At 43.6% G+C, this 27,981-nt stretch overlaps 1 protein-coding gene across 1 annotated transcript in view; it reads right to left on the bottom strand.

Annotated features, from left to right (window-relative positions):
* Positions 1-27,743, bottom strand: part of LOC141133763 (phospholipid scramblase 1-like) — a 57,105-nt gene extending 29,362 nt beyond the window's left edge. Inside the window, exons 1-3 of the mRNA XM_073623311.1 lie at positions 27,619-27,743; positions 6,119-6,276; positions 3,069-3,096 (exon numbers count right to left, since the gene is read on the bottom strand). Of these exons, the coding sequence (XP_073479412.1) occupies positions 3,069-3,096; positions 6,119-6,265 (175 nt within the window). The 5' untranslated portion in view covers positions 6,266-6,276; positions 27,619-27,743. The remainder of the gene's footprint in view (positions 1-3,068; positions 3,097-6,118; positions 6,277-27,618) is intronic.
* Between the last annotated feature and the right edge of the window lie 238 nt (positions 27,744-27,981).

Below are 27,981 nucleotides of genomic sequence, written 5' to 3'. Positions count from 1 at the left end.
ATGCAGTCAATTAGTTTGGCGGTCTCCACCCTGCAGGGGGGAGAATTTATGGCATCAATAGATATCAAGGATGCATATCTTCATGTGCCGATTTTTCCCGCTCACCAAAGATATCTAAGGTTCGCGGTAGACCAGCGCCATTTCCAATTTGTGGCCCTTCCTTTCGGTCTCGCTACAGCTCCTCAAATTTTTACAAAAATTCTAGACCCTCTCTTAGAAAAGAGCTCAGGGCATAACTGTGGTAGCTTATCTAGACGATTTGCTACTCATAGAGCAATCGGTGGCACACCTGAACCGCGCTGTCTTCAAGACAGTAAGACATTTGGAAAGACTAGGATGGATAAACAACCTAGAAAAGTCTTCTTTGCAACCTTCAACAAGGTTGGAGTATCTAGGCATGATCATAGACACCGCTCAAGGCAGGGTGTTTCTACCAGAGCCAAAGGTCAAGGCCGTAAGAGCTCTAGTCCACTTAGTATTAAGCAAAAAAAGTCCATCCATTCGGCTATGTATGAGACTGTTAGGAAAGATGGTTGCCACTTTCAAGGCCATTCCATTTGCCCAGTTTCACTCAAGGCCCCTGCAGAGAAGCATTCTCGCAGCTTGGAACAAAAAGACTCATGCCTTGGATCTTCCGATGTGCCTATCCCCAGGGATACGCAAAAACCTCAATTGGTGGTTACGAACCAAAAATCTTCTGAAAGGCAAAGCCTTTCTTCCACTACAATGGAAGATCGTAACCACAGATGCCAGTCTGACAGGCTGGGGAGCAGTTCTGGAAGAAACATGCACACAGGGAAGATGGTCTGCAACCGAGAGACGCTTGCCCATCATTATTCTAGAAATTCTGGCAATTTACTTGGCCCTCATGGACTGGTCTTACAGGCTACAGGGTCATCCTATTCGGATACAATCCGACAATGCCACGGCTGTGGCTTACATCAATCACCAAGGAGGCACCAGAAGTCTGGTTGCCCAAAGGTAGGTGAATTGCATGGGCAGAAAGCCATGTTCCCTGCCTGTCTGCAGTATTCATCCCAGGAGTGTAAAATTGGCAAGCGGATTTCTTAAGTCGCCGGCAATTATGCCCAGGAGAATGGTCCCTACACCCGACATATTCCAAATCATATGTGAAAGGAGGGGAACACCAGATGTGGATCTATTTGCGTCCAGATTCAACAGGAAGCTGGACAAATTTGTGTCCAGAACAAGGGATGTACTTGCTCAGGGGTCAGATGCTCTGACAATCCCATGGGATCAGTACAATCTAATGTATGCCTTCCCTCCGAACCCACTTCTTCCGCGGTTCCTGGGAAGGGTCAAAAGGCAAGCAAAGTCGGTCCTTTTAGTAGCCCCGGCTTGGCCCAGACGACCTTGGTATGCAGAGATCGTAAAGATGGCAGTGGACAGGCCTTGGGTCCTCCCATTCCAGCCAGATCTGCTTACACAGGGTCCGATTTGCCACCCTGCTTTACGAAGTCTAAATTTGATGGCTTGGCTGCTGAGACCCACATTTTAAAAGACTGTGGGCTCTCAGAGTCAGTCCTTTCCACTCTGGTCAATGCCAGAAAGCCGGCCTCCAGGCTTATTTACTACAAAATCTGGAAGGCATATGATTCCTGGTGTGAACCCAGGGGATGGCATCCTAGAAGGTATATGATTAGCAGAATTTTGACCTTTCTTCAGTCAGGCCTAGAAATGAGATTGGCTTTGAGCACTATCAAAGTCCAAATTTCGGCTTTGTCTGTATTTTTTCAGAAGCCAATTGCTTCACATTCCCTTGTCCGGGCCTTTATTCAGGGGGCACTGCGGTTGAATCCGCCAGTCAAACCTCCAGTATGCCCATGGGATTTGAATTTGGTGTTGTCGGCTTTACAGGGACAACCCTTTGAGCCACTGCACCTGGCTCTTTTAGCACTTTTGACTAAAAAATTAGTCTTCTTGATAGCCATATCCTCTGCTAGGAGAGTATCAGAATTGGCAGCTTTTTCTTGTAAAGAGCCGTATTTAATTATTCACAAGGACAGGATTGTTATGCGTCCTAATCGTTCCTTCTTATCTAAGGTGGTTTCAGGATTCCATTTGAATCAAGATGTAATCCTACCATCCTTTTTTCAGATCCGCAGTCCGCGGAGGAAGAATCTTTGCACACTCTTGATGTGGTTAGAGCAGTCAGTGTCTATCTGCAGGCAACCGCTCAGATACGGAAAACTGATTGTTTGTTTATTCTGCCAGATGGCCATAAGAAAGGCCAAGCAGCGTCAAAATCCACTCTTTCTAGATGGATTAGACAGGTTATTTTTCAGGCTTATGATATAAAGAAGAAGACTCCTCCTTTTCATGTGAAAGCGCACTCAACTAGGGCTGTTAGTGCTTCTTGGGCAGTGCATCACCAGGCCTCCATGGCTCAGATCTGTAAGGCTGCGACTTGGTCTTCAGTCCATACATTCACCAGATTCTATCAGGTGGATGTAAGAGTGCAAGTGTACTGCAGACTGCAGTTTAGTTCCTCTGGTCCGTTTGCAGTCTATATTTTCTGATCTGTGTCTCCCTCCCCTCAAATGAGCATTGCTTTTAGACATCCCACTATGTAATGAATACTCTGTGTCCCGTGATGTATGATTAAGAAAATAGGATTTTTAAATACAGCTTACCTGTAACATCCTTTTCTTGAGAGTACATCACGGGACACAGAGCTCCCGCCCTTCTATGGGTTTTACGTGGTTACCTATTGCTTTGCTACAAAACTGAGGTCCTCCCCGTATGGGAGGGGTTATATAGGGGAGGAATTCTCCTTAATTGGGGTTAACCAGTGTCCAATCACCCACTATGTAATGAATACTCTGTGTCCCGTGATGTACTCTCAAGAAAAGGATTTTACAGGTAAACTGTATTTAAAAATTCTATTATGCCTGGAGATGAGCTCCAATGGCCCTCGTGGAAAGAAGAGGAAGTCAGTTTTGCGAAAAGTGAGAATGTTTGAGGAAACTCAACAATTCTATATGGTTATCTTTGTCTTTTGTCTATTATCATCACTAATGGAAAAGAGAAATTGGTGGGATTCTTACATTTCTCTTGCATGGAGATCTGGTTCATCTGAAAAGACAAGAGAAGAGTTCATTTTCCATTCTACTAGACCAGGGGCCTTCAAACTTTCTAAACAAAGGGCAAGTTTACTGTCCTTCAAACTTCAGGGGGCCATGCTGTGGCCAGTGGGAGTAGAAAATGTCCTAGCGTCAGACAGAGTAAACTATATCCCATGAGGGGTATTAGGGGGAATAATAGTGCCCCATCATTGTTATCAATGGGACAAATAGTGCCCCATCATTGTTATCAATGGGACGAATAGTGCCCCATCATTGGTATGAATAGGAGGAATAGTGCCCCATCATTGGTATGAATGGGAGAAATAGTGCCCCATCATTGGTATGAATGGGAGGAATTGTGCCCCATCATTGGTATGAATGGGAGGAATAGTGCCCCATCATTGGTATCAATGGGAGGAATAGTGCCCCATCATTGGTATTTATAGGATGAATAGTGCCCCATCATTGGTGTCAATGGGAGAAACAGTGCCCCATCATTGCTGTCAATGGGAGGAATAGTGCCCCATCATTGGTGTCAGTGGGAGGAATAGTGCCCCATTATTGGTGTCATTGGGAGGAATAGTGTACCATCACCTGCAGTGGAGGAGCACCACCTACAGTGGAGAAAGTAGACTGCACATGCCTACATGTACAATGCTTGTACCAATTCTAAGGGGCTCCCTTACATCCCAAAGAGCATATAATAATAAAAATATAACACAGCAGCAACACGAGTGACCTGAAAATAACTTGAAGTGCTGCTCCAAGCAAGAGGAGAAGCTCTCTCCCCCTGGTCCTCAGATATAAGGGTGGTTGCATCCCAACTAACTCATCCAGCGGTAAACAGTATTGTGACACATTCAGGACACCACACTCCTGACTTGTGTAGATGAGATGCTAGGCGGCCTCACCCAGCACTACTTCACTAACCACGCCCCCTTGATGCTTTTCACCCCACCCACCGGGGCTTAGACATAAATGGTTCTATGGGAGCTCTATGACTAGGCCCCAGGAGGTGGGGCAAATGCATTAGGGGGCGTGGTTTGTTGAGTAACGCTGGCTGACCAAAAGTGGTCCAAGGAAGGAGAACCAGAGAACTGAAGACAGGGTCATGGGTGGCCAAGGCTCATTGATGAAGGTAAGGGGGGAGGGAAGGTTCATCCATAGTAGTGGGGGGAAGGCTTATTGATAGAGGTGGGGAGGGAAAGCTCATTGATGGAGGTGGGGAGGGAAGGCTCATTGATGGAGGTGGGGAGGGAAGGCTCATTGATGGAGGTGGGGTGGGGGAGGCTCATTGATGGAGGTGGGGAGGGAAGGCTCATTGATGGAGGTGGGGAGGGAAGGCTCATTGATGGAGGTGGGGAGGGAAGGCTCATTGATGGAGGTGGGGTGGGGGAGGCTCATTGATGGAGGTGGGGAGGGAAGGCTCATTGATGGAGGTGGGGAGGGAAGGCTCATTGATGGAGGTGGGGAGGGAAGGCTCATTGATGGAGGTAGGGAGGGAAGGCTCATTGATGGAGGTGGGGAGGGAAGGCTCATTGATGGAGGTGGGGAGGGAAGGCTCATTGATGGGGGTGGGAAGGGAAGGCTCATTGTTGGTGATGGGGAGGGAAGGCTCATTGATGGAGGTGGGCAGGGAAGGCTCATTGATGGAGGTGGGGAGGGAAGGCTCATTGTTGGTGATGGGGAGAGTAGGCTCATTGATGGAGGTGGGCAGGGAAGGCTCATTGATGGAGGTGGGGAGGGAAGGCTCATTGATGGAGGTGGGGAGGGAAGGCTCATTGATGGAGGTGGGGAGGGAGAGCTCATTGATGGAGGTGGGGGAGGCTTATTGATAGAGGTGCAGAGGGAAGGCTCATTGATAAAGGTGGGAAAGGAAAGGCTCAAGATTGAGTTGAGGAGAGAAGGCTCATTGATGGAGGTGGGGAGAGTAGGCTCATTGATGGACGTGGAGAGGGGAGGCTCAAAGATGGAGGTGGGGAGAGAAGGCTCATTGATGGATGTGGGGAGGGTAGGCTCATTAAAAGATTTGGGGAGGAAAAGCTCATTGATGGAGGTGGGGGAAGGCTCATTAGTGGAGGTGGGGAGGGAAGGTTTATTGATGGAGGTGGGGAGGAAAGGCTTCATGATAGAGGTGGGGAGGAAAGGTTTGTTGATAGAGATGGTGAGGGAAGGCTCATTAAAGGAGGTGGGGAGGGAAGGCCCATAGATGGAGGTCAGGAGGAAAGGCTCATTGATGGAGGTAGGGAGGGAAGGCCAATTGATGGAGGTGGGGAGGAAAGGCTCCATGATGGAGGTGATGAGGGAAGGCTCATTGATGGAGGTGGGCAGCCAAGGCTTATTATTTGAGATGGGGAGTGAAACCTGGTCCATGTAATCTGATCCGATAGAAGAGCTACTGGAGCTCAAATTGGTGAAAAAGCGAATGCTGGTTCTGATATAAAGTTGTCAGAACACACAGAGCATCGCAGTTTGTTGTGTATGGGGTTGTGTAACTGCAGACTGGTCAGGGTGCCCATGCTGACCTGTGTCCACAGCCAAAAGTGCCTACAATGGGCATGTGAGCATCAGAACTGGACCACGGAGCAAAGGAAGAAAGTGGCCCGGTCTGATGAATCCAAGAATGGTTTGAGGAACAAAAATAGTTCAAGGTATTGACTTGGCCTTCAAATTCTCCAGATCTCAATCCAATTGATCATCTGTGGGATGTGATGCAAAAACAAGTCCAATCTATGGAAGCCTCACCTCCCAACTTACAGGACCTAAATGATCTGCTACTGATGGCTTGGTGCCAGACACCACAGTGTACCTTCAGAGATCTAGTAGTCCATGCCCAGATGGGTCAGTTCTGTTTTGGAGGCAAAAGGGGGCCCTATTCAATATTTGGTGGGTGGCCATAATGTTATGGTGGATCGGTCTATATAAACATTGTATTTTGTTACTGATGTGTTGCAATTATACAGAATGGATATGTGACATGGAGCAGACACCTAATAATGGGTGATTATACATATAACAAGGAATGAGCTCACCTGCAGCAGACTTTGGAGCCCTGGGGGGACACCTTTACCCAGCGCTCTTTCTGCGGTGTATGATGAGATTGGGTAGGTCACAGGAGGGGCGGTGGTTGTGATGGCATTGTAATCAGGGGGAGGATCCGGGTAGGAATTGTTCTGCATTTTAACAATTTCTGGGAAAAAAATATTCATATTATAGTGACATTGAAACCTAAATGATGAAAATAAAGCAAACCAAGCTTCACAAACCATGGGACTGGGGAAAAGAGGACCTGACCATTACGCATATCTGTGGACACCAAAGGATGGGCAATGTCTATGACCCTGGACAGGTATAAAATGGGAAATACACATATGTGAAGGCAACAAGGACTGGCCAATGTCTATGACAATGGAGACCAAGATCTGGGCAATACACATCTGTGGACACCATGGACTTGACATTGTCTATGAAATTGGACAATCATTGACTGGGCAATACACAAATGTAAAGGCACCAAGGACTGGGCAACATCTTTGTAAAGGGAGGACCATGGACTGGGCAATACTCATATCTTTGTATATTAAGGACTGGGCTAAACCTGTTAACCACAATCACCATGGACAATACATATTTCCTTTGCTATCAGGAACCCAGTAATGTATAGTCCTGGAAAATCTTTATCTACCATAAAGGCTGAACTAATGGAGACTGGTCAGTACACCAAGAGCTATACACAGCAGTGGACTATAGCATAATTTAACCAGTTGTGGACACTGGAAATAATATTTACACCCGAAAAAATGTATGGACCTACACAGGACGTGTGCTGTATGCCCTGCCCTTCTGAAACACGGCTACCCCCACCCCCTTCCACAGCTGGAAGTTGTTATGTACATATAGAAGCTGTAGAAGATGGTGCTTTCCAAAACAGAATGCCTGACAGTGTAACAAAGTAACATTGTTTATAAACATTGATCAGACGGGAAATAGAGAGATACAAAGAAACATTGTTTATAAACTTTGATCAGACTGGAGATAGAGAGATACAAAGTATCATTGTTTATAAACATTGATCAAATGGGAGATAGAGAGATACAAAGTAACATTGTTTATAAACATTGATCAGAGAGGAGATAGAAAGATACAAAGTAACATTATTTATAAACATTGATCAGACGGGAGATAGAGAGATACAAAGTATTTGTAAATGTGGTACAGCGCTGCGCTAAAGACAAACTGGGGAAGCAGCCAACACACCCGTAGACTCAAGGGCAGAAATAACAACAAAAAAATACAAAGTGTGGCGCTAATAGTAACAATATATAAAACTAAGCATTAAGTAATATCACACAATAAAAATGTGAAACAAAATTGACGCGTGAGCACAAGTGACAATGACTAATGAACAGAGATAATAAATAAATATATGTGTTCAATACAAATACTAATGAACAAAGATAATAAATAAATATATGTGTTCAATACAAATATTAGATATAATCTAAAACAATAAAAGAAATATGTGATAACAGTGCATGAACAGTTATCTATTGTAAAGTCCAAAACACCAAAAAAATTTGTGACAATAGTGCATGAACAATATTAGGCAGGTGTTTTCTTATATGTATAGAAGAGCTTTCAACCCAGTAGCCTGGTAGGTATGTGGACCATAGAGGACCCGAGGTGCACGAAGGTTTGGAAACAGTGCCAGGACCATCACCAGAAGCTATGGAGGCTTACCGGAAGGTTTGGCCTGAAATGGCGTATGCCATACAGGTCAGAAAAGCTTAGTGACCAACAGGTCTAGACGTATAATCCGGTCAGAAGCTATCGTCACACAAACCATGGGGAGGACGAATCGGTCAACACGACTTCCACATTGATAAATATACCACCGTAGACCATGCGAAAATTCGTATTACATGTGAGGAATAAAAACACTCACATAGTGTAATAACGTAAAACTTGGATTTATTTAAAGAGTAACAATAAAAAAACAGACTCACATTTTATGCAGATAAAATTAGCGTATCAATCGTGTAGCGGTAGTTGTGAGGGATCAACCCGACATGTTTCGACTAAGAAGTCGTCTTCTGGGGTGTGGAACCCCTCACCCCACCGCTCTATATATAGACAAACACATAATGACCCCCAATCAGGGGCGGACTGACCATTGAGCCACTAGGGCACTGCCCGAGGGCCCTGGGACACTAGGGGGCCCCATCAGGGTTGCCAGCCTCAGTAAAACCAGGGACAGTATGTATAAATCTGTGTTTTTTTTGCATCTGTCTGTGTATACTGTGTGTACATGTATGTGTATACTGTGTGATTGTATACTGTGTGATTGTATACTGTGTGGCCCCATAATCTCTGATTGCTTGGGGGCCCCATAATCTCCTATTGCCCGGGGGCCCCATGAGTTATCAGTCCGCCCCTGCCCCCAATGGAAGTGTCCTGAACCGGAAGTGAACCAGATGACCTTATTTCCGGTTTTGAGGGACATAGATTATGGGCTAGAAGTTTTAAAGCCATTTAGAGAAGCAGACTAGGCCGTCAGGACATATGTTGAAATATAACTTCTATAGTGAAATTATGAGGTGAAAATAAGTGAGTGGTGGTCCGGACAGTTAGTCCGTAACCAAGCCTCACTATCACTGTCTGTATCCTCTGGATAGGAGAGCAACGATGCTGCTGCGTTCCAACCCTGTAACGAGCCTCATTTGAGCGCGATGACATCACGCGTAAGGCTGGGTAGCGGTGACAGCACGTTCCAAACCGTCACCCAAGCCTCACTCCCGTATAGCGCGATGACGTCATGCGCATAACGCGACAACGACGGTGCGCTTCGGGATAACAACCACGCCTCGTCATCAATTACTAGACGTCCACCCCGCAGGAAGCAAGGCTCAGCCCTATGACACAGGGCGGAAGTGACAAACAAGTGTCCGCAGGGATGGAAGTCGAATTATGTGGAATTTAAATGTGCTACAAGTGCACCTAAAAGGCTTGGTGGTATGAAAAATTAAATAAACTAACAATACCCACAGAGATCTATAATAGAAGATAGAAAGATTATTCCATAGTCTACATTATATAGATTCGAATTATTAACCTCCCAGACACTTCCAGTAGGGGGCATAGATACATTAACATGCCAAACTATTATGTTTAAAAGCACATACAATGTATATAGAAAAAAGGCTTGGAAAGTTAAAAAATCATGTAACAAATGGCAATATATATATAAAAATATAGCTAAAAAAGGAGACCATCACTATCGAGCTACCATGAATAGTAAATGCCAGGAAAAAAGACAAAATCTAAAGTAAATTAAAATTATGCCTGGTTAATAAACGAATTGATGTCCCAATTGACATTGATACCTTGCGGAGAATGGGACCCCAATTCATATATCCAGTATGTCTCCAAACGGGAGACACCCCTAAGAGTAGACCCCCCTCCGCCATGGGACCCTATATTTATCTATGATGAGAAACTGTGTGCCAGCAGGATTTCTATCGTGACATTCCCTATAATGTCTAGGGACAGTATGTTTCGTGCTACCCGCCTTAATAAGGTTAATGTGTTCCGAGACTCGTACAGTAAAGGATCTAATAGTACGGCCCACATATTGTTTGCCACAAGGGCAAGTCAGCAAGTACACAATCCCGGTAGTAGCACAAGTGCAAAATTGTTTAATTGTATATGTGCGGCCAGTCACGGTAGAATTAAACTCGTGACTCGCCCTTCTGCCGCAGGTATTATACTGGCAAACCAGACATTTTTTGCAAGGAAAGAAACCGGTCCAATTATGAAAAAAGGATGGTTTCTTAGGCGGATCAATAACATTGGGTGCTAACTTGTTCCTGAGAGATGGAACTCCTCTAAAGACCACCTTGGGAGTATCAGGAAGTAATGGGCCCAATATTTTGTCCGTTCTTAGAACGTCCCAATGATGTTCAAAAACCTTCCTAATCTGTTTGTATTGCATCGAGAAGGAGGTCAAAAATGACCATTTGAACTCATCATTGGATTGTTTGGGTCTATCCTGCAATAGTGTCTGGCGATCAATACTACAGGCATTTGCAATCTCTCTATCTAGGTCAGGCGGATTATAGCCTTTTTCAACAAACCTATCTTTGAGTAACATGGCCTGAGCCATATAGGTGTCTTGATCAGTACAATTTCTACGTAGTCGTAAAAATTGGCTCCTAGGTACTGATTTAATCCAAGAAGTATGATGACAACTGTCAGTTGATATGTAACTGTTTCTGTCGGTGGACTTAAAATAAGTACTGAAACTAAATCCACCTTCTTTTCTATCAATGACCAAATCTAAAAAGTGGACTGAAGTGGTACTAGCCTCAAATGTCAGGGCAATGCCCCTATCATTGGCATTCAAGGAGGCCATGAAGTCAATCAAGTCATCATGGCTCCCAGTCCACAGGAGGAGGACGTCGTCTATGTACCGGGCCCACAGCAGAAGATGTGGGTTATCCATGGCATAGACGACGTCCTCCTCCCACTTGGCCATAAATAAATTAGCCAAGCTAGGAGCAAACTTGGCACCCATTGCCACCCCCTTATGTTGGCGATAGTAATTGCCATTAAACCAAAAATAATTACTTTGGGTTGCAAATTCTATTAGCTCTATAATGTAATTGATCTGGGGTGAGGCAAGGGAAACATCCCTATCAAGGAAACATTTTACCGCATCCACACCTTCACGGTGTGGAATGCAGGTATAGAGGGACGCCACGTCCGCAGTGGCCATGATAAGGTCACCGGAATATGGAACATCAGATAACAATCTGATCACATCCCTAGTGTCCTTTAGATAGGACGGCATCTTACGTACAGAAGGCTGGAGAAAGAAATCGATGTACTTCCCGATTCTAGAAGTGATCGAATCGATGCCACTAATTATAGGTCTGCCTGGGGGGTGAAGGGGGTCTTTATGAACTTTGGGTAAATAATACATAACTGGGACACGTGGGGCAAGGGGAACTAAAAATGATCTCTCCTTTTTATTTAGGATGTAAGAATCATAGCCTTTGGCTATCAGATTCTTCAATGCTTTTTTATACTCTTGTGTTGGATTGTTAGGTAGCTCAATATAGGTCTCACGGTCTCCTAAAATGCGATGCATTTCTTTAAGATAGTCTGATTTGTTTAATAAAACTATGCCTCCGCCTCTATCGGCGGGGCGTATAACCAAATTTTTGTTCTCACATAGGGTTTTTAGGCCCTCTGTAGGTAAGGGATTGTAAAATTTATGTTTTACTGGAATCTTCGCTAGGTCTCGTATCACTAATTCTTTGAATAGGTTAATGGGGGGTGGAAGTTGCATTGGGGGGCTGAAGAGGGAGGGATTAGATAAATTAGAGTGTACTGTGCCAGACGTTGCCGCCCTGGCTATGTTTCTCGTGGGGTTCGAGATAATGTATCTTTGAACATTGATTTTTCTAATGAACTTATGAATATCAATGAACGTATTGAATTTGTTAAGTTTGTGAGGGGGGGCAAATTTAAGCCCCTTGTTAAGGACCCTTTTTTCTTCCTGTGTGAGGACAGTATCGCTCAAGTTAAATACCCCCTGACATATTACGTTCTTGTTCGTTTTTCGTCTCTGAACCCTCCTCCCTCCTCTGGTCCCTCTCTTGTTTCTGGACCTCTTTTTCTGTTCTGAGTGTCCTCGCGAAAACCCCGAGTGGTACATGAATCTAAATACGGTTGTTTATAGGGGGATGGATCATACCCGGCATTAGGGAACGGGCAGACATTTTCATTATAATGTTCACGTAACGGGGAATACCTATTATAAGTAGAAATAGGCGGATGCCTATAATATGATGAGGAATTAGGGTAATAAGAATGGTGAGGGGAGTCATGATAGCGTACCGGGGAACCACGGTGATATGAGCTCTCACGTTCACGATATTGGTGATCATAACCATATTGATCTCCCCTATTACCTCCTCTACCCCTACCTCTAGATTGATGTCCTCTTCCCCTATGTTGATTCCTAGGGGTATGGGTAGTTAGCTGTCGTCCCATGTGTGGAGGAGGACCTCCACCATAGGGCCGCCCTTTATCAGCAGCAATCTTTGGACGAACTGAAGATTGCGTCGGGGGGACATTGGTGGCCTCATTAGAGGCACTAGTTTCCATTGGGGCCTGTGACATAGATGTTGTGATAGATTTTTGCCAACCAAACACTTTACCTGCCTTATAGTCCCCAATGTCACGAGAATATATTTTATGTTTTTTGATTTTCTGCTCCTTATCTTCCTTTATAAGATGCGTTTGTAAATTGGAAGATAGAGTGTTATACTCAACAGAATTTTTGTATGCCAATAATTTGTCTTTCAATTCCTTGATTTCCTGATCCAAAGCGGAGAGGCGAATACGCTTCCTATTGATGAGAAAATCAAGGAACCTGATGCCAGCATCGTTAAAAAATTTGAACCAGGAATCCAGTTCAACCTTCCCCTGTTGGGGTTGAACGTCCCATCTGAGACTGCGTGGGATCATGCCTTCTGCTATATATTGCTCTAAAAAGGCTAGATCCCATTGCAGATGAAGTTCCGAGACCATAACGTTCTTTAACCTCATAAACAGCCCTCCAATTTCTGTGTCATTGGAAGTGGCAACAAAAACACCTTCGGTATTGACTACCCGAGATGCACGATATTCGAAAACATCCATGTTGAAATGGAGTGAATGCGCTGCCGCTATACTAAGTGTCTAAACCGTGAAAAATATTTGTAAATGTGGTACAGCGCTGCGCTAAAGACAAACTGGGGAAGCAGCCAACACACCCGTAGACTCAAGGGCAGAAATAACAACAAAAAAATACAAAGTGTGGCGCTAATAGTAACAATATATAAAACTAAGCATTAAGTAATATCACACAATAAAAATGTGAAACAAAATTGACGCGTGAGCACAAGTGACAATGACTAATGAACAGAGATAATAAATAAATATATGTGTTCAATACAAATACTAATGAACAAAGATAATAAATAAATATATGTGTTCAATACAAATATTAGATATAATCTAAAACAATAAAAGAAATATGTGATAACAGTGCATGAACAGTTATCTATTGTAAAGTCCAAAACACCAAAAAAATTTGTGACAATAGTGCATGAACAATATTAGGCAGGTGTTTTCTTATATGTATAGAAGAGCTTTCAACCCAGTAGCCTGGTAGGTATGTGGACCATAGAGGACCCGAGGTGCACGAAGGTTTGGAAACAGTGCCAGGACCATCACCAGAAGCTATGGAGGCTTACCGGAAGGTTTGGCCTGAAATGGCGTATGCCATACAGGTCAGAAAAGCTTAGTGACCAACAGGTCTAGACGTATAATCCGGTCAGAAGCTATCGTCACACAAACCATGGGGAGGACGAATCGGTCAACACGACTTCCACATTGATAAATATACCACCGTAGACCATGCGAAAATTCGTATTACATGTGAGGAATAAAAACACTCACATAGTGTAATAACGTAAAACTTGGATTTATTTAAAGAGTAACAATAAAAAAACAGACTCACATTTTATGCAGATAAAATTAGCGTATCAATCGTGTAGCGGTAGTTGTGAGGGATCAACCCGACATGTTTCGACTAAGAAGTCGTCTTCTGGGGTGTGGAACCCCTCACCCCACCGCTCTATATATAGACAAACACATAATGACCCCCAATGGAAGTGTCCTGAACTGGAAGTGAACCAGATGACCTTATTTCCGGTTTTGAGGGACATAGATTATGGGCTAGAAGTTTTAAAGCCATTTAGAGAAGCAGACTAGGCCGTCAGGACATATGTTGAAATATAACTTCTATAGTGAAATTATGAGGTGAAAATAAGTGAGTGGTGGTCCGGACAGTTAGTCCGTAACCAAGCCTCACTATCACTGTCTGTATCCTCTGGATAGGAGAGCAACGATGCCGCTGCGTTCCAACCCTGTAACGAGCCTCATTTGAGCGCGATGACATCACACGTAAGGCTGGGTAGCGGTGACAGCACGTTCCAAACCGTCACCCAAGCCTCACTCCCGTATAGCGCGATGACGTCATGCGCATAACGCGACAACGACGGTGCGCTCCGGGATAACAACCACGCCTCGTCATCAATTACTAGACGTCCACCCCGCAGGAAGCAAGGCTCAGCCCTATGACACAGGGCGGAAGTGACAAACAAGTGTCCGCAGGGATGGAAGTCGAATTATGTGGAATTTAAATGTGCTACAAGTGCACCTAAAAGGCTTGGTGGTATGAAAAATTAAATAAACTAACAATACCCACAGAGATCTATAATAGAAGATAGAAAGATTATTCCATAGTCTACATTATATAGATTCGAATTATTAACCTCCCAGACACTTCCAGTAGGGGGCATAGATACATTAACATGCCAAACTATTATGTTTAAAAGCACATACAATGTATATAGAAAAAAGGCTTGGAAAGTTAAAAAATCATGTAACAAATGGCAATATATATATAAAAATATAGCTAAAAAAGGAGACCATCACTATCGAGCTACCATGAATAGTAAATGCCAGGAAAAAAGACAAAATCTAAAGTAAATTAAAATTATGCCTGGTTAATAAACAAATTGATGTCCCAATCGACATTGATACCTTGCGGAGAATGGGACCCCAATTCGTATATCCAGTATGTCTCCAAACGGGAGACACCCCTAAGAGTAGACCCCCCCCGCCATGGGACCCTATATTTATCTATGATGAGAAACTGTGTGCCAGCAGGATTTCTATCGTGACATTCCCTATAATGTCTAGGGACAGTATGTTTCGTGCTACCCGCCTTAATAAGGTTAATGTGTTCCGAGACTCGTACAGTAAAGGATCTAATAGTACGGCCCACATATTGTTTGCCACAAGGGCAAGTCAGCAAGTACACAATCCCGGTAGTAGCACAAGTGCAAAATTGTTTAATTGTATATGTGCGGCCAGTCACAGTAGAATTAAACTCGTGACTCGCCCTTCTGCCGCAGGTATTATACTGGCAAACCAGACATTTTTTGCAAGGAAAGAAACCGGTCCAATTATGAAAAAAGGATGGTTTCTTAGGCGGATCAATAACATTGGGTGCTAACTTGTTCCTGAGAGATGGAACTCTTCTAAAGACCACCTTGGGAGTATCAGGAAGTAATGGGCCCAATATTTTGTCCGTTCTTAGAACGTCCCAATGATGTTCAAAAACCTTCCTAATCTGTTTGTATTGCATCGAGAAGGAGGTCAAAAATGACCATTTGAACTCATCATTGGATTGTTTGGGTCTATCCTGCAATAGTGTCTGGCGATCAATACTACAGGCATTTGCAATCTCTCTATCTAAGTCAGGCGGATTATAGCCTTTTTCAACAAACCTATCTTTGAGTAACATGGCCTGAGCCATATAGGTGTCTTGATCAGTACAATTTCTACGTAGTCGTAAAAATTGGCTCCTAGGTACTGATTTAATCCAAGAAGTATGATGACAACTGTCAGTTGATATGTAACTGTTTCTGTCGGTGGACTTAAAATAAGTACTGAAACTAAATCCACCTTCTTTTCTATCAATGACCAAATCTAAAAAGTGGACTGAAGTGGTACTAGCCTCAAATGTCAGGGCAATGCCCCTATCATTGGCATTCAAGGAGGCCATGAAGTCAATCAAGTCATCATGGCTCCCAGTCCACATTTTTATTGTGTGATATTACTTAATGCTTAGAGAGATACAAAGTAACATTGTTTATAAACATTGATCAGACAGGAGATAGAGAGATACAAAGTAACATTGTTTATAAACATTGATCAGACAGGAGATAGAGAGATACAAAGTAACATTGTTTATAAACATCCCATCCCAATTTTTTTTTTAGAGTTGCATTAAAAAAAAAAAAAAAAAGCAAAACGTTAGAAAAAGAAACTTTATTTCATTTATAAATCACTTTTTGTACTAGAATCATGATATTAGTGGTATATGTATGGGCAGCACAGTGAATAAGGGGTTAGCATTTCCGCCTAGCAGCAAAAGGGTCGCTGGTTTGAATCCCACCCATGACACTACCTGCCTGGAGTTTGCATGTTCTCCCTGTGCTTGTGTGGGTTTCCTCCTGGTATATATACTCACTGCATACATACTATACAATGTATATATATGTCCACCAGGGAGCTTATATGAGAAGGTGCATATACACTGCAAATAACTATATACTGTATATAGGAGTTTGCATGTTCTCCCTGTGTCTGTGCGGGTTTCCTCCGGGTACTCCGGTTTCCTACCACTCCAAAGACATGCTGGGAGGTTAATTGGATCCTGTCTAAATTGTCCCTAGTACATGTATGTATGAATGTGATTCATGCGTTAGGGACCTTAAACTGTAAGCTCCTTGAGGGCAGGTACTAATGTGCAAATTGACAGAGCTATATAAGTACCTGTAAAAAATAAACAGGAACGTATACAACATATATCTTTTCTGCAGTAATATATATTTTTTTAATTGATTGAAGTAGAAAAATTTGCTTTTTTTTGTTTAGTTTTGTTACGTTTATGTAAACTAAATTTTGCAAAACAATATTAACAAAAGAAATCCTTCTTCCCCCAAAGAGTAAAAAAAAAAAAAATACACGTTTTACTTTGTAATGTAAAGTAGTGAGAAATATGTTGCTAAATAAACCTGCCCATAGCAGACTCCTAAGAATTGCTCTCATCCATGGGGGGGGCAGGGTTGCCAACCGCCAGTAAATTTACTGACAGTTTGTAAAAATCTGTGATTTTTTTTTACAACTGCCGGTAAATATCAGGGGCCCATAATTTCATGCTGTGTTGACTTTTTGAGTATAAATCAAGCAAATGACCTTGTTATACAGTCAGGTCCATAAATATTGGGACATCGACACAATTCTAATCTTTTTGGCTCTATACACCACCACAATGGATTTGAAATGAAACGAACAAGATGTACTTTAACTGCAGACTTTCAGCTTTAATTTGAGGGTATTTACATCCAAATCAGGTGAACGGTGTAGGAATTACAACAGTTTGTATATGTGCCTCCCACTTTTTAAGGGACCAAAAGTAATGGGACAGATTAACAATCATCCATCAAACTTTCACTTTTTAATACTTGGTTGCAAATCCTTTGCAGTCAATTACAGCCTGAAGTCTGGAACGCATAGACATCACCAGACGCTGGGTTTCATCGCTGGTGATGCTCTGCCAGGCCTCTACTGCAACTGTCTTCAGTTCCTGCTTGTTCTTGGGGCATTTTCACTTCAGTTTTTTCTTCAGCAAGTGAAATGCATGCTCAATCGGATTCAGGTCAGGTGATTGACTTGGCCATTGCATAACATTCCACTTCTTTCCCTTAAAAAACTCTTTGGTTGGTTTTGCAATATGCTTCGGGTCATTGTCTATCTGCACTGTGAAGCGCCGTCCAATGAGTTCTGAAGCATTTTGCTGAATATGAGCAGATAATATTGTCCGAAACACTTCAGAATTCATCCTGCTGCTTTTGTCAGCAGTCACATCATCAATAAATACAAGAGAACCAGTTCCATTGGCTGCCATACATGCCCACACCATGACACTACCACCACCATGCTTCACTGATGAGGTGGTATGCTTTGGATCATGAGCAGTTCCTTTCCTTCTCCATACTCTTCTCTTCCCATCACTCTGGTACAAGTTGATCTTGGTCTCATCTGTCCATAGGATGTTGTTCCAGAACTGTGAAGGCTTTTTTAGATGTTGTTTGGCAAACTCTAATCTGACCTTCCTGTTTGTGAGGGTCACCAATGGTTTACATCTTGTGGTGAACCCTCTGTATTCACTCTGGTGAAGTCTTCTCTTGATTGTTGACTTTGACACACATACACCTACCTCCTGGAGAGTGTTCCTGGTCTGGCCAACTGTTGTGAAGGGTGTTTTCTTCACCAGGGAAAGAATTCTTCGGTCATCCACCACAGTTGTTTTCTGTGGTCTTCCGGATCTTTTGGTGTTGCTGAGCTCACCGGTGCGTTCTTTCTTTTTAAGGATGTTCCAAACAGTTGATTTGGCCACACCTAATGTTTTTGCTATCTCTCTGATGGGTTTTTTTTTTTTTTTTTCAGCCTAATGATGGCTTGCTTCACTGATAGTGACAGCTCTTTGGATCTCATATTGAGAGTTGACAGCAACAGATTCCAAATGCAAATAGCACACTTGAAATGAACTCTGGACCTTTTATCTGCTCCTTGTAAATGGGATAATGAGGGAATAACACACACCTGGCCATGGAACAGCTGAGCAGCCAATTGTCCCATATACAAACTGTTGTAATTCCTACACCGTTCACCTGATTTGGATGTAAATACCCTCAAATTAAAGCTGAAAGTCTGCAGTTAAAGAGCAACTTGTTCGTTTCATTTCAAATCCATTGTGGTGGTGCATAGAGCCAAAAAGATTAGAATTGTGTCGATGTCCCAATATTTATGGCCCTGACTGTAGGTATTGTCAGTGTTTCCGTATCATGTTTATACTGTTTAAATGTTCACTGTGTTCATTTACAATAGGAATTCTGTAATTTCTCAGGTCGCCAGTAAAAAATGTGCTCCGCCAGCAAATTCCCCATGTTTTGTCAGTAAAAAATGCTGCGGGAGGTTGGCAACCCTGATGGGGGGGGGGATGAACAGGGTGAACTGGTTACACATACAACGCTTGAGATACTTTTGGATATTTCTGAGCAGCTTTTGTACACAAATGTTTTATTTACAGAGTAGGAATGTGCTGCTGATTTGTATCAATGTTTAGATGTAGGCTGTTGGTAGGTGCATTATGGATGGTGCCCGGGGTAAGCCGCTGGTGGGTGCATTATGGGTGGTGCCTGGGGTAAGCCTCTGGTAGGTGCATTATGGGTGGTGCCCGGGATAAGCCTCTGGTAGGTGCATTATGGGTGGTGCCCGGGGTAAGCTTCTAGTTGGTGCACTATGGGTGGTGCCCGAGGTAATCCTCTAGCAGGTGCATTACTGGTGGTGCCCGAGGTAAGCCTCTAGCAGGTGCATTACTGGTGGTGCCCGAGGTAAGCCTCTAGCAGGTGCATTATGGGTGGTGCCCGGGGTAAGCCTCTGGTAGATTCATTATGGGTGGTGCCCGAGGTAAGCCTCTAGTAGGTGCATTATGGGTGGTGTCCGAGGTAAGCCTCTAGTAGGTGCATTATGGGTGGTGTCCGGGGTAAGCCTCTGGTAGGTGCATTATGGGTGGTGCCTGGGTTAAGCCTCTACTAGGTGCATTATGGGTGGTGTCCGGGGTAAGCCTCTGGTAGGTACATTATGGGTGGTGCCCTGGGTATGCCTCTGGTAGGTGCATTATGGTTGGTGCCTGGGGTAAGCCTCTAGTTGGTGCATTATGGGTGGTGCCCAGGGTAAGACTCTGGTAGGTGAATTATGGGTGGTGCCCGGGGTAAGCATCTGGTAAGTGCATTATGGTTGGTGTCTGGGGTTACCCCAGGTGCATTATGGGTGGTGCCCTGGGTAAGACTCTGGAAGGTGCATTATGGTTGGTGTCTGGGGTAAGCCTCTGGTTGGTGCATTATGGGTGGTGCCCTGGGTAAGCATCTGGTAAGTGCATTATGGTTGGTGTCTGGGGTAAGCCTCTGGTTGGTGCATTATGGGTGGTGCCCTGGGTAAGCATCTGGTAAGTGCATTATGGTTGGTGTCTGGGGTAAGCCTCTGGTTGGTGCATTATGGGTGGTGCCCTGGGTAAGCATCTGGTAAGTGCATTATGGTTGGTGTCTGGGGTAAGCCTCTGGTTGGTGCATTATGGGTGGTGCCCTGGGTAAGCATCTGGTAAGTGCATTATGGTTGGTGTCTGGGGTAAGACTCTGGTAGGTGCATTATGGGTGGTGCCCGGGGTAAGCCTCTGGAAGGTGCATTATGGTTGGTGTCTGGGGTAAGCCTCTGGTTGGTGCATTATGGGTGGTGCCCGGGGTAAGCATCTGGTAAGTGCATTATGGTTGGTGTCTGGGGTAAGCCTCTGGTTGGTGCATTATGGGTGGTGCCCTGGGTAAGCATCTGGTAAGTGCATTATGGTTGGTGTCTGGGGTAAGCCTCTGGTAGGTGCATTATGGGTGGTGCCCGGGGTAAGACTCTGGTAGGTACATTATGGGTGGTGCCCGGGGTAAGCATCTGGTAGGTGCATTATGGGTGGTGTCTGGGGTAAGCCTCTGGTTGGTGCATTATGGATGGTGTCTGGGGTAAGCCTCTGGTTGGTGCATTATGGGTGGTGCCCGGGGTAAGCATCTGGTAGATGCATAATGGGTGGTGCCCGGGGTAAGCCTCTGGTAGGTGCATTATGGGTGGTGCCCGGGGTAAGCATCTGGTAGATGCATTATGGGTGGTGCCCGGGGTAAGCCGCTGGTGGGTTCTTTATGGGTGGTGCCCAGGGTTTTGTAGGTATTTTATTGCTCTTGGCTTTCTATAACATAAAAGCTCTCCTGACCCCCCCCCCAGTGAGGCTTTTCTGCACAGCGGTATCATCAGGGAGGAAATGGTGTCTTTATATGGCAGTGACACACTTCTTGGTTAGAGGTCGTATTGCAGTGCAGCCATGGGATGTTTCATAATATAAATATGATTTCAGAAAAAAAAGAGTCCTACTAAAAAAAAAAAAAATTGAATTTTGTGGATATTAAACATCTCTGAGAAGTTTCTAGCTGTACTAGAGCTGCACGATTCTGGATAAAATGAGATTCATGATTTTTTTTTTTTTTTAGCTTATAATAAAGATCACGATTCTCAGTGTAACATCTTTCACGTTATACAAAAAAAAATTGGGCTAACTTTACCTTTTCGTTTTTTTTTTTTTTAATTAATTGAAGTGTATTTTTTTCTAAAAAAAAAATTGCTTTTGATAGACTGCTGCGCAAATACCGTGTGACATAAAATATTGCAACAATAGCCATTTTATTCTCTAGGGTCTCTGCTAAAAATATATATATATATATATATATATATATATATATATATATATAATATTTGGGGGCTTTAAGTAATTTTTTAGCAAAAAATACTTATTTTAACTTGTTAGCAACAAGTGTCAGAAAAAAGTTTAGTCTTTAAGTGCTTTCACTGATCTCATGTACAGACCAAAGTTCATCCCTTTGATCTCTAAAAGAACCAAATGATACATTGTTTCTTTTTATCTTAGCGCTGAGCAATGTTGTGATGAACTTTGCGGGCTGCCTTTTTTTTTGACAGCTCTGAGCAGAGCAGGGCTTTGCGCTTGTTACATGCATCGTGGAAATGCCGGATTAAGATCGTGATGGGTGTTGAATTGAGATCACATTTTTTTTAATGATTAATCGCGCAGCTCTAGAGTGTACTGTTTAACTACTTCCCTATTGGACCAATTTTGACATTTCTCACATACATGTAAAAATCTTCTTTTCTTTTTTTGTTTTTTTTTTGCTAGAAAATTACTTAGAACTCCCAAACATTATATATATTTTTAAGCAGAGGCCCTGGAGAATAAAATGGTGTGTGTCGCAATTTTTTTATGTCACACTGGGGGGGGGGGGTTCCGTGCTCGATCGTTCCTTTGCTCGATCGCTGCATTGATCGATCGCCTGCCAGGCCCCTGTCAGCCCCGCACTTTCCCCATCCAGGTAATGGCTTTGGCAGCTTCCCCCCACTGCATTCCCTCCCAGCCAACCAGGACTTAGGACTCAAACATGTACGTGATTCTGCACTTCTGGGGCAGGGATGCACGCGGTTGGCGACCTGCTCCCACTGTGATTCAACACAGCAGGAGCCAGTCAGCGGATCCAGCGAACCTGATGTCCACTGGGACCCGCCCGGTCAAACTCAACAGATGCAGAACGGCAGTCTGCCTATGTAAACAAGGCAGATCGCCATTCTGACAGTAGTAGAGGCAGTGATCTTGTGTTTCTGCTAGGCAGGAACACGGATCTCTGTCTTCCCCCAGTCAAAGCACCTCCCCCACACAGTTAGCAAGCACTCCCTTAACTTACACATTTAACCCTTGATTGCCCCAGATGTTAACCCCTTCCCAGACAGTGTCATTAGTACGGTGACAGTGCATTTTTTTAGCACCGATTTAGCATTTTTTTTTGGTGTCACTGGTCCCCAAAAAAGTATCAAAAGTGTAAGTTAGGTGTCTGATTTGTCCGCCACAGTGTCGTAGTCCCGCTATACAGTAATTTGCTGATCGCTGCCATTACTAGTAAAAAAATAAATAAAAAGTCCATAAATATATGCCATAGTTTGTAGGTGCTATAACTTTTGCATAAACCAATCAATATACACTGATTGAGATTTTATTTACTAAAAATATGTAGCAGAATACATATTGGCCTAAACTGATGAAGAAATTCGATTTTTTTACGTTTTTTTCTTTCGATGTGTTTTATAGCAGAAAGTAAGAATTTTCTTTAAATTGTCCATCTTTTTTTGTTTATAGCACAAAAAATAAAAACCACCGAGGTGATCAAATACTACCAAAAGAAATTTATATCTGTGGGGAAAAAAAAAAAGGACGTAAATTTTATTTGGGTACAACGTCACGCAACCGCGCAATTGTCGGTTTAAACACTTTAACGAATTAAAAAAAAAACACAATATATGCCCCAATTTTTTTGTAAAAAAAATATAAATAAATTATGTTACGCAGAGTAAATAGATACCCAACATGTCATGCTTGAAAATTGCACACACTTGTGAAATGGCGACAAAGTACGGTATTTAAAAATCTCCATAGGCGATGCTTTAAAAATTTTTACAGGTTACCGGTTTAGAGCTGCAGAGAAGATCTAACACTAGAATTATTGCTCTCGCTCTAACGTTTGTGGCAATACCTCACACGTGTGGTGCAAACACATTTACATACGTGTGCATGACTTACGTATGTATTTGCTTCTGTGCATGAGCACCGAGGGATGGGGGTGCTTTATTTATTTATTTATTTATTTTTCTTTATTTTATTTTTAATTTTTATTTTATAAAATATCCCTTTATTTATTTTGTATTTTTTTGATTACTCGTAATAGAAATAAGGATGACAGGTCCTCCTCATGGAGAGATCTGGAGTCAAGAAGACCCCAAATGTCTGCTTTACCTTTAAGAGCAGTAAATCAAAGAAAAACATTTTTTTTTAATCTTTTGCTTTAAAAAAATAAAAATAAAAAATTGTTTATTTCTGCCCTAGACCGGAAGTGGCGTCATGACATCGCGCCAGTCCTCCAAGGCCATAGAGGCGATCAGACACAATCTGGTCTCTCAGTGCCTCTGTGACCAGCAGGCTGCACCGTCGGATCCTTTCTCGGAGCACCCCGGTGAAAACGGTAAGCCCAAGAAACGCTGGCAGGCGGCAGGAGAAGGGGGGACCCCCAAAAACCTCTTGCAGCATATACATATGTATTGCGGTTGGCAAGTAGTTTTAATGAACGCACAAATGATAAAAGTGGAACTTCCCTCCCTCAATCAACAAAGACTATGTGTAATACTTATGTTGTTAGTATTAGTAAATAAATAGAAAAATATATAATATTTACTTGTTTTTACACTTTTTTTTTTTTTTTTAAATATCTTAGGTTACTTCCTGGTTTCCAGGGCTATGCAAATGATGTCATACATCCCAGGTGTCATCACGGGAGGAAGGGCTTTCTCAGCTGACAGAATAATCAAAAAAGTAATAATAATAAAAAAACTCTCAGGGAATGTGAATGGAGATAGGATCAATAACCTGATTGATATAATAATAATGATAAAATAAGCTTTTAGAGAATGTCGATGGAAATGTAATCAATGTCCTGATTAATGCCTCCCTTTCGGTCTGACAACCTCACCCAAGTCCTTTCAAAGATTCTACTGGCCGTGGTGGCCCTCATTAGAACAAGAGGGATACGCTTGTACCATTCCCTCGACGACCTCCTGTTACTGTCCCAGGACAAAGAGCAATTATTGATCCACAAGTAGCAGGCTATCTCCACACTGGTTGACTTTGGGTGGCTCCTAAACATGGAGAAAAGCCATCTAGTACCAGTCCAGCGCCTGATATACTTGGAGGCCCAGTTCGACACAGTGGAAAGCACCATCTCTCTTCCTGTGGAGAAAATCACAGTTATCCGAGAGAGAATTTCTTGGGCTCTGAACTCCTCACGCCTGAGGGCCTCACAGTGCCTAAGGATTATCGGCACAATGGTCTCTACGACTCCCATGGTCAAGTGGTCTCTGTGGAGGTTACGCTTCTTTCAGTCAGGGTCCCTTCGGCAATGGAATTCGGGGGACATCAATCAGTCTATTCGCATAACATCAGTGATGAGGAACAGCCTCTTCTGGTGGCTTCAGCGCAGGAATCTGCTCACTTGCCACTCCATTGTCCCTGTCTCATGGGTCAAGGTTACGACCCATGCCAGAGGTGCTGGATGGGGAGCCCTCTGCAGGTCGGAACTTGCACAAGGCAAGTGGGATGCTCGTCTTCACAATCCGGGTTCAAACGTCCTTGGACTTCGGGCAGCCTGGTGTGCCCTTCAAGCCTTCTCTCATCTCCTGAAAGGGGAGTCAGTGGTACTAAGGATGGACATCATCACAGCGGTCTCCTATGTGAGGGGGCAAGGGGGCACTCGGAGCTCCACAATACTCCAATAGATCAAACCCATCATATCTTGGGCCCAGAAAAACCTGCCAAATATTTCGGCAGTCTTTATCCCCGGGGCTCAGAACGTCCATGCGGACTTCCTGTCCTGCACACAGCTGGACAACAACGAGTGGTCTCTTCATGTGCAGACGTTCGAGTGGATCCTGTCCCTGGTTGTTGATCCCAATTGGATCTATTTGCGTCCCCCTGCAACTTCAAGGCCAAGAAGTAATATACTTGAGTTTGTTGCAGCCAGGCCTTCGGAATAGATGCCTTGACAGATAAGTGGAGTTAAAACAGGGCATACGCCTTTCCCCCACTCCCGATCATGCTCAAGTTCTTACAGAGACTTCTAGTGGAAGTGGTCAAGGTGGCGGTGATTGCGCCTTACTGACGAACAGGCCTTGGTTTCCCCTCTTGACCCAGCTGAGCTTCCGGGACCCAGTGCCTCTTCCTCTGAGGCCTTCTTTCTCAGGGGGCAGTCCTGCACCCTTGCCTGGAATTACTGAGACTGATGGTCTGGTTCTTGAGGGAGAGACTGGAATCTCTCGGTTGTGCTTCAAGAGTGATTTCTACCCTCATGAGCTCAAGAAAGGCGAGCACGAATAAAATATATAAGAGAATATGGGCCAAGTTTGTTGAATTCTCATCCTCTACAGGCAGGTCATTTAGGGATCCAGAGATCCAAGATATTCTCAGCTTTCTTCAATCCGGCCTAGATCTGTCTCTATCCATCAGCTCCCTTAGAGTTCAAGTCTCAGCCTTATCAGCCTTCTCCGGAACATCATGGGCTGTTCACTCACTAATCCGACAATTCTTTCATTGGGCATCAAGACTCAGGCCCCAAAGAAGACCAAGATTCCCTAAATGGAATCTTCCCCTCGTTCTTGACTCATTGTCTGGACTCAGTATCACGGGATCTACCCCACTTTCTATCGAAGACCTTTCTGCAAAAGTCGCCTTTTTGGTCGCACTTCGGCCAAGAGGGTCTCTGAGATCAGTTCCTTGGGTCATGAAGAATCATTTCTGACTTTTTTTCCGGACCGGGTGGTCCTCATCCCTATGCTTAGCTCAAACCTGAAAGTCTCTTAAGTGTTCCATGAGAACCAAGAAATTGTTCTGCCTACATTCAGGTCTCCAGGGTCTACCGAGTTTCATCCTCTGGACTCTGGAATACTGAAGGAATACCTGCGAGCTACTTCCTCCTTTAGACGCTCTGAATACCTGTTCATTCTGTACTCCTGCAGTAACAGAGGGAAGCGAGCTTCAACCAGAACGATTACGGCCTGGATCGTCCAGTCCATTCAGCAGGCTTATAGAGCTAAGGGCTTGGCTCCTCCGGAGGCGGTGAATGTGTATGGTGGCATCGTGGGCAGAAGCCCGGCACGTGGCTCCTGACGTCATTTGTAAAGCTCCCTCTTGGGCCTCCATTAATACCTTTATGTCACATTACTGTATAGAACCTGCTTCACTATCTTCTGTGAACTTTGGTTTAAGAATCCTGTCGGTTGACGGGTTAAATTAAATTTTTTCTTTTGTTCAGCATATCCACCCCGTGTGGTCTGGCTAGTTATTTCCCACACGTAGGCTGCCATGAGTCTGTCTCAAAACTAAAAATTTATTATCACTTACCGTAATTTTCCTTTCCTGATGGACTCCATGGCAGACGGAGTTCCCACCCATTTGGTCAAAGAGTTGGCTAGTTACGGAACGCAGTCCCTAGTGGTGAGCTCAAATTTATGGATATGGGGTCCTATAGCATTGGAGAGGAGGTGGGGTTAACCCACACGTAGGCTGCCATGGAGTCCATCAGGAAAGGAACAATTACGGTAAGTATTTGATAAAAAATTTTCAGTTTTCCCCACACCTCTTTTCTGGGAGATCTGGGAAGACCTCAGTTTGGGCCACTAATGCTATGGAGACAACTAGGAAATTGAGGCAACCTTGGGCTTTTCGTGGCACGGTATAGACATACAATGCTGAAACAGCTTTTTATAAAAAAAGAATAAAAAAATACAAATTGATTGAAAATAATTAATTCAAAAATACCCACAAGGGTGCCACTAATGATACACTGTCCCCACCGGCAACCAATCGCAATCACTGCCTGACCTGATTCAGTAAACTGATTCTGAGTCTAGCTGCTATTTATTGCATGACTCAGAGCAGGTGAAGAGCGGAATTGCATGGGGGGGGGGAGTAAATGTTTGCCCAGGGTCCAATCAATATTAAAGGCTCCCTGAATAAGTATTAGGAAAAAAAAATAAACTCTCATGCCGCGTACACACGGTCGGACTTGCCAACGGGATAACCTCCATCGGCATTTCCGACAGAAAGATTTAGAACATGTTCTATATCTAAGTCCATCGGAAATTCCGACAGAAAAAGTCCGATGGGGCATACACAGGGTCGGAATATCCGACCAAAAGCTCCCATCTGACTTTTTCTGTCGGAAATTCCGACCATGTGTACCGGGCATCAGGGAATGTGGGTGGAGATATGATCAATGTTCTAATTGATACAACAGAAATAAATAATAGGAAACAAATAAACTCTCAGGGACTGAGGGCAGAGATGTGATCAATGTCCTGACTGATACAGTAATCAATAAATAATAATAATAATAATAATAAGAAAATAAACTCCCAGAGAAAATGGATGAAGATGCATTCAATGTCCTGACTAATGCTATAATCAATAATAAATAAGAATAAAATAAACTGATCAGTGAACGTGGAATAGTGATTCCTGTTTCAACTGATGCAATGATCAATAAGTAATAATAAAAAAATAAACTCTCATTGAATGTGGATGGTGATGTGATCAATGTCCTGACTGATACAATAATCAATAAGTAATAAGAATAAAAGAACTTACATAGTAGAAGAACTGAGTGTTGGGGATAAATCTTGGAGTAATTGATCAATGCCTGGAGAAGGTGGAAAGTGATTGCTACACGGAAGAGATCAGAGGAGGAGGAAGAGGATGACAGCTCAGAGAAAGGTGAGGATTGTATAATAGCTGGGACTTTCCTGGACTGGAATGACAATACTCGCCGCTGTCACGGAACGCACTACAGAATGTCACCAGACTTGTATGAAGTGTTATGCCCCGTACACACAGTCGGACTTTCCGACAGAATATGTGCGATCGGAGCTTGTTGTTGGAAATTCCGACCGTGTGTGGGCTCCATCGGACTTTTTCCATCAGAATTTCCGACACACAAAGTTTGAGAGCAGA

The sequence above is a fragment of the Aquarana catesbeiana genome, linkage group LG03, assembly GCF_042186555.1.
Source record: "Aquarana catesbeiana isolate 2022-GZ linkage group LG03, ASM4218655v1, whole genome shotgun sequence".
In the NCBI taxonomy this organism is placed as follows: Eukaryota; Metazoa; Chordata; class Amphibia; order Anura; family Ranidae; genus Aquarana; species Aquarana catesbeiana.
The sequence above is the reverse complement of the archived record's forward strand: the minus strand, read 5'-3'. Positions and strand labels throughout refer to the sequence as shown.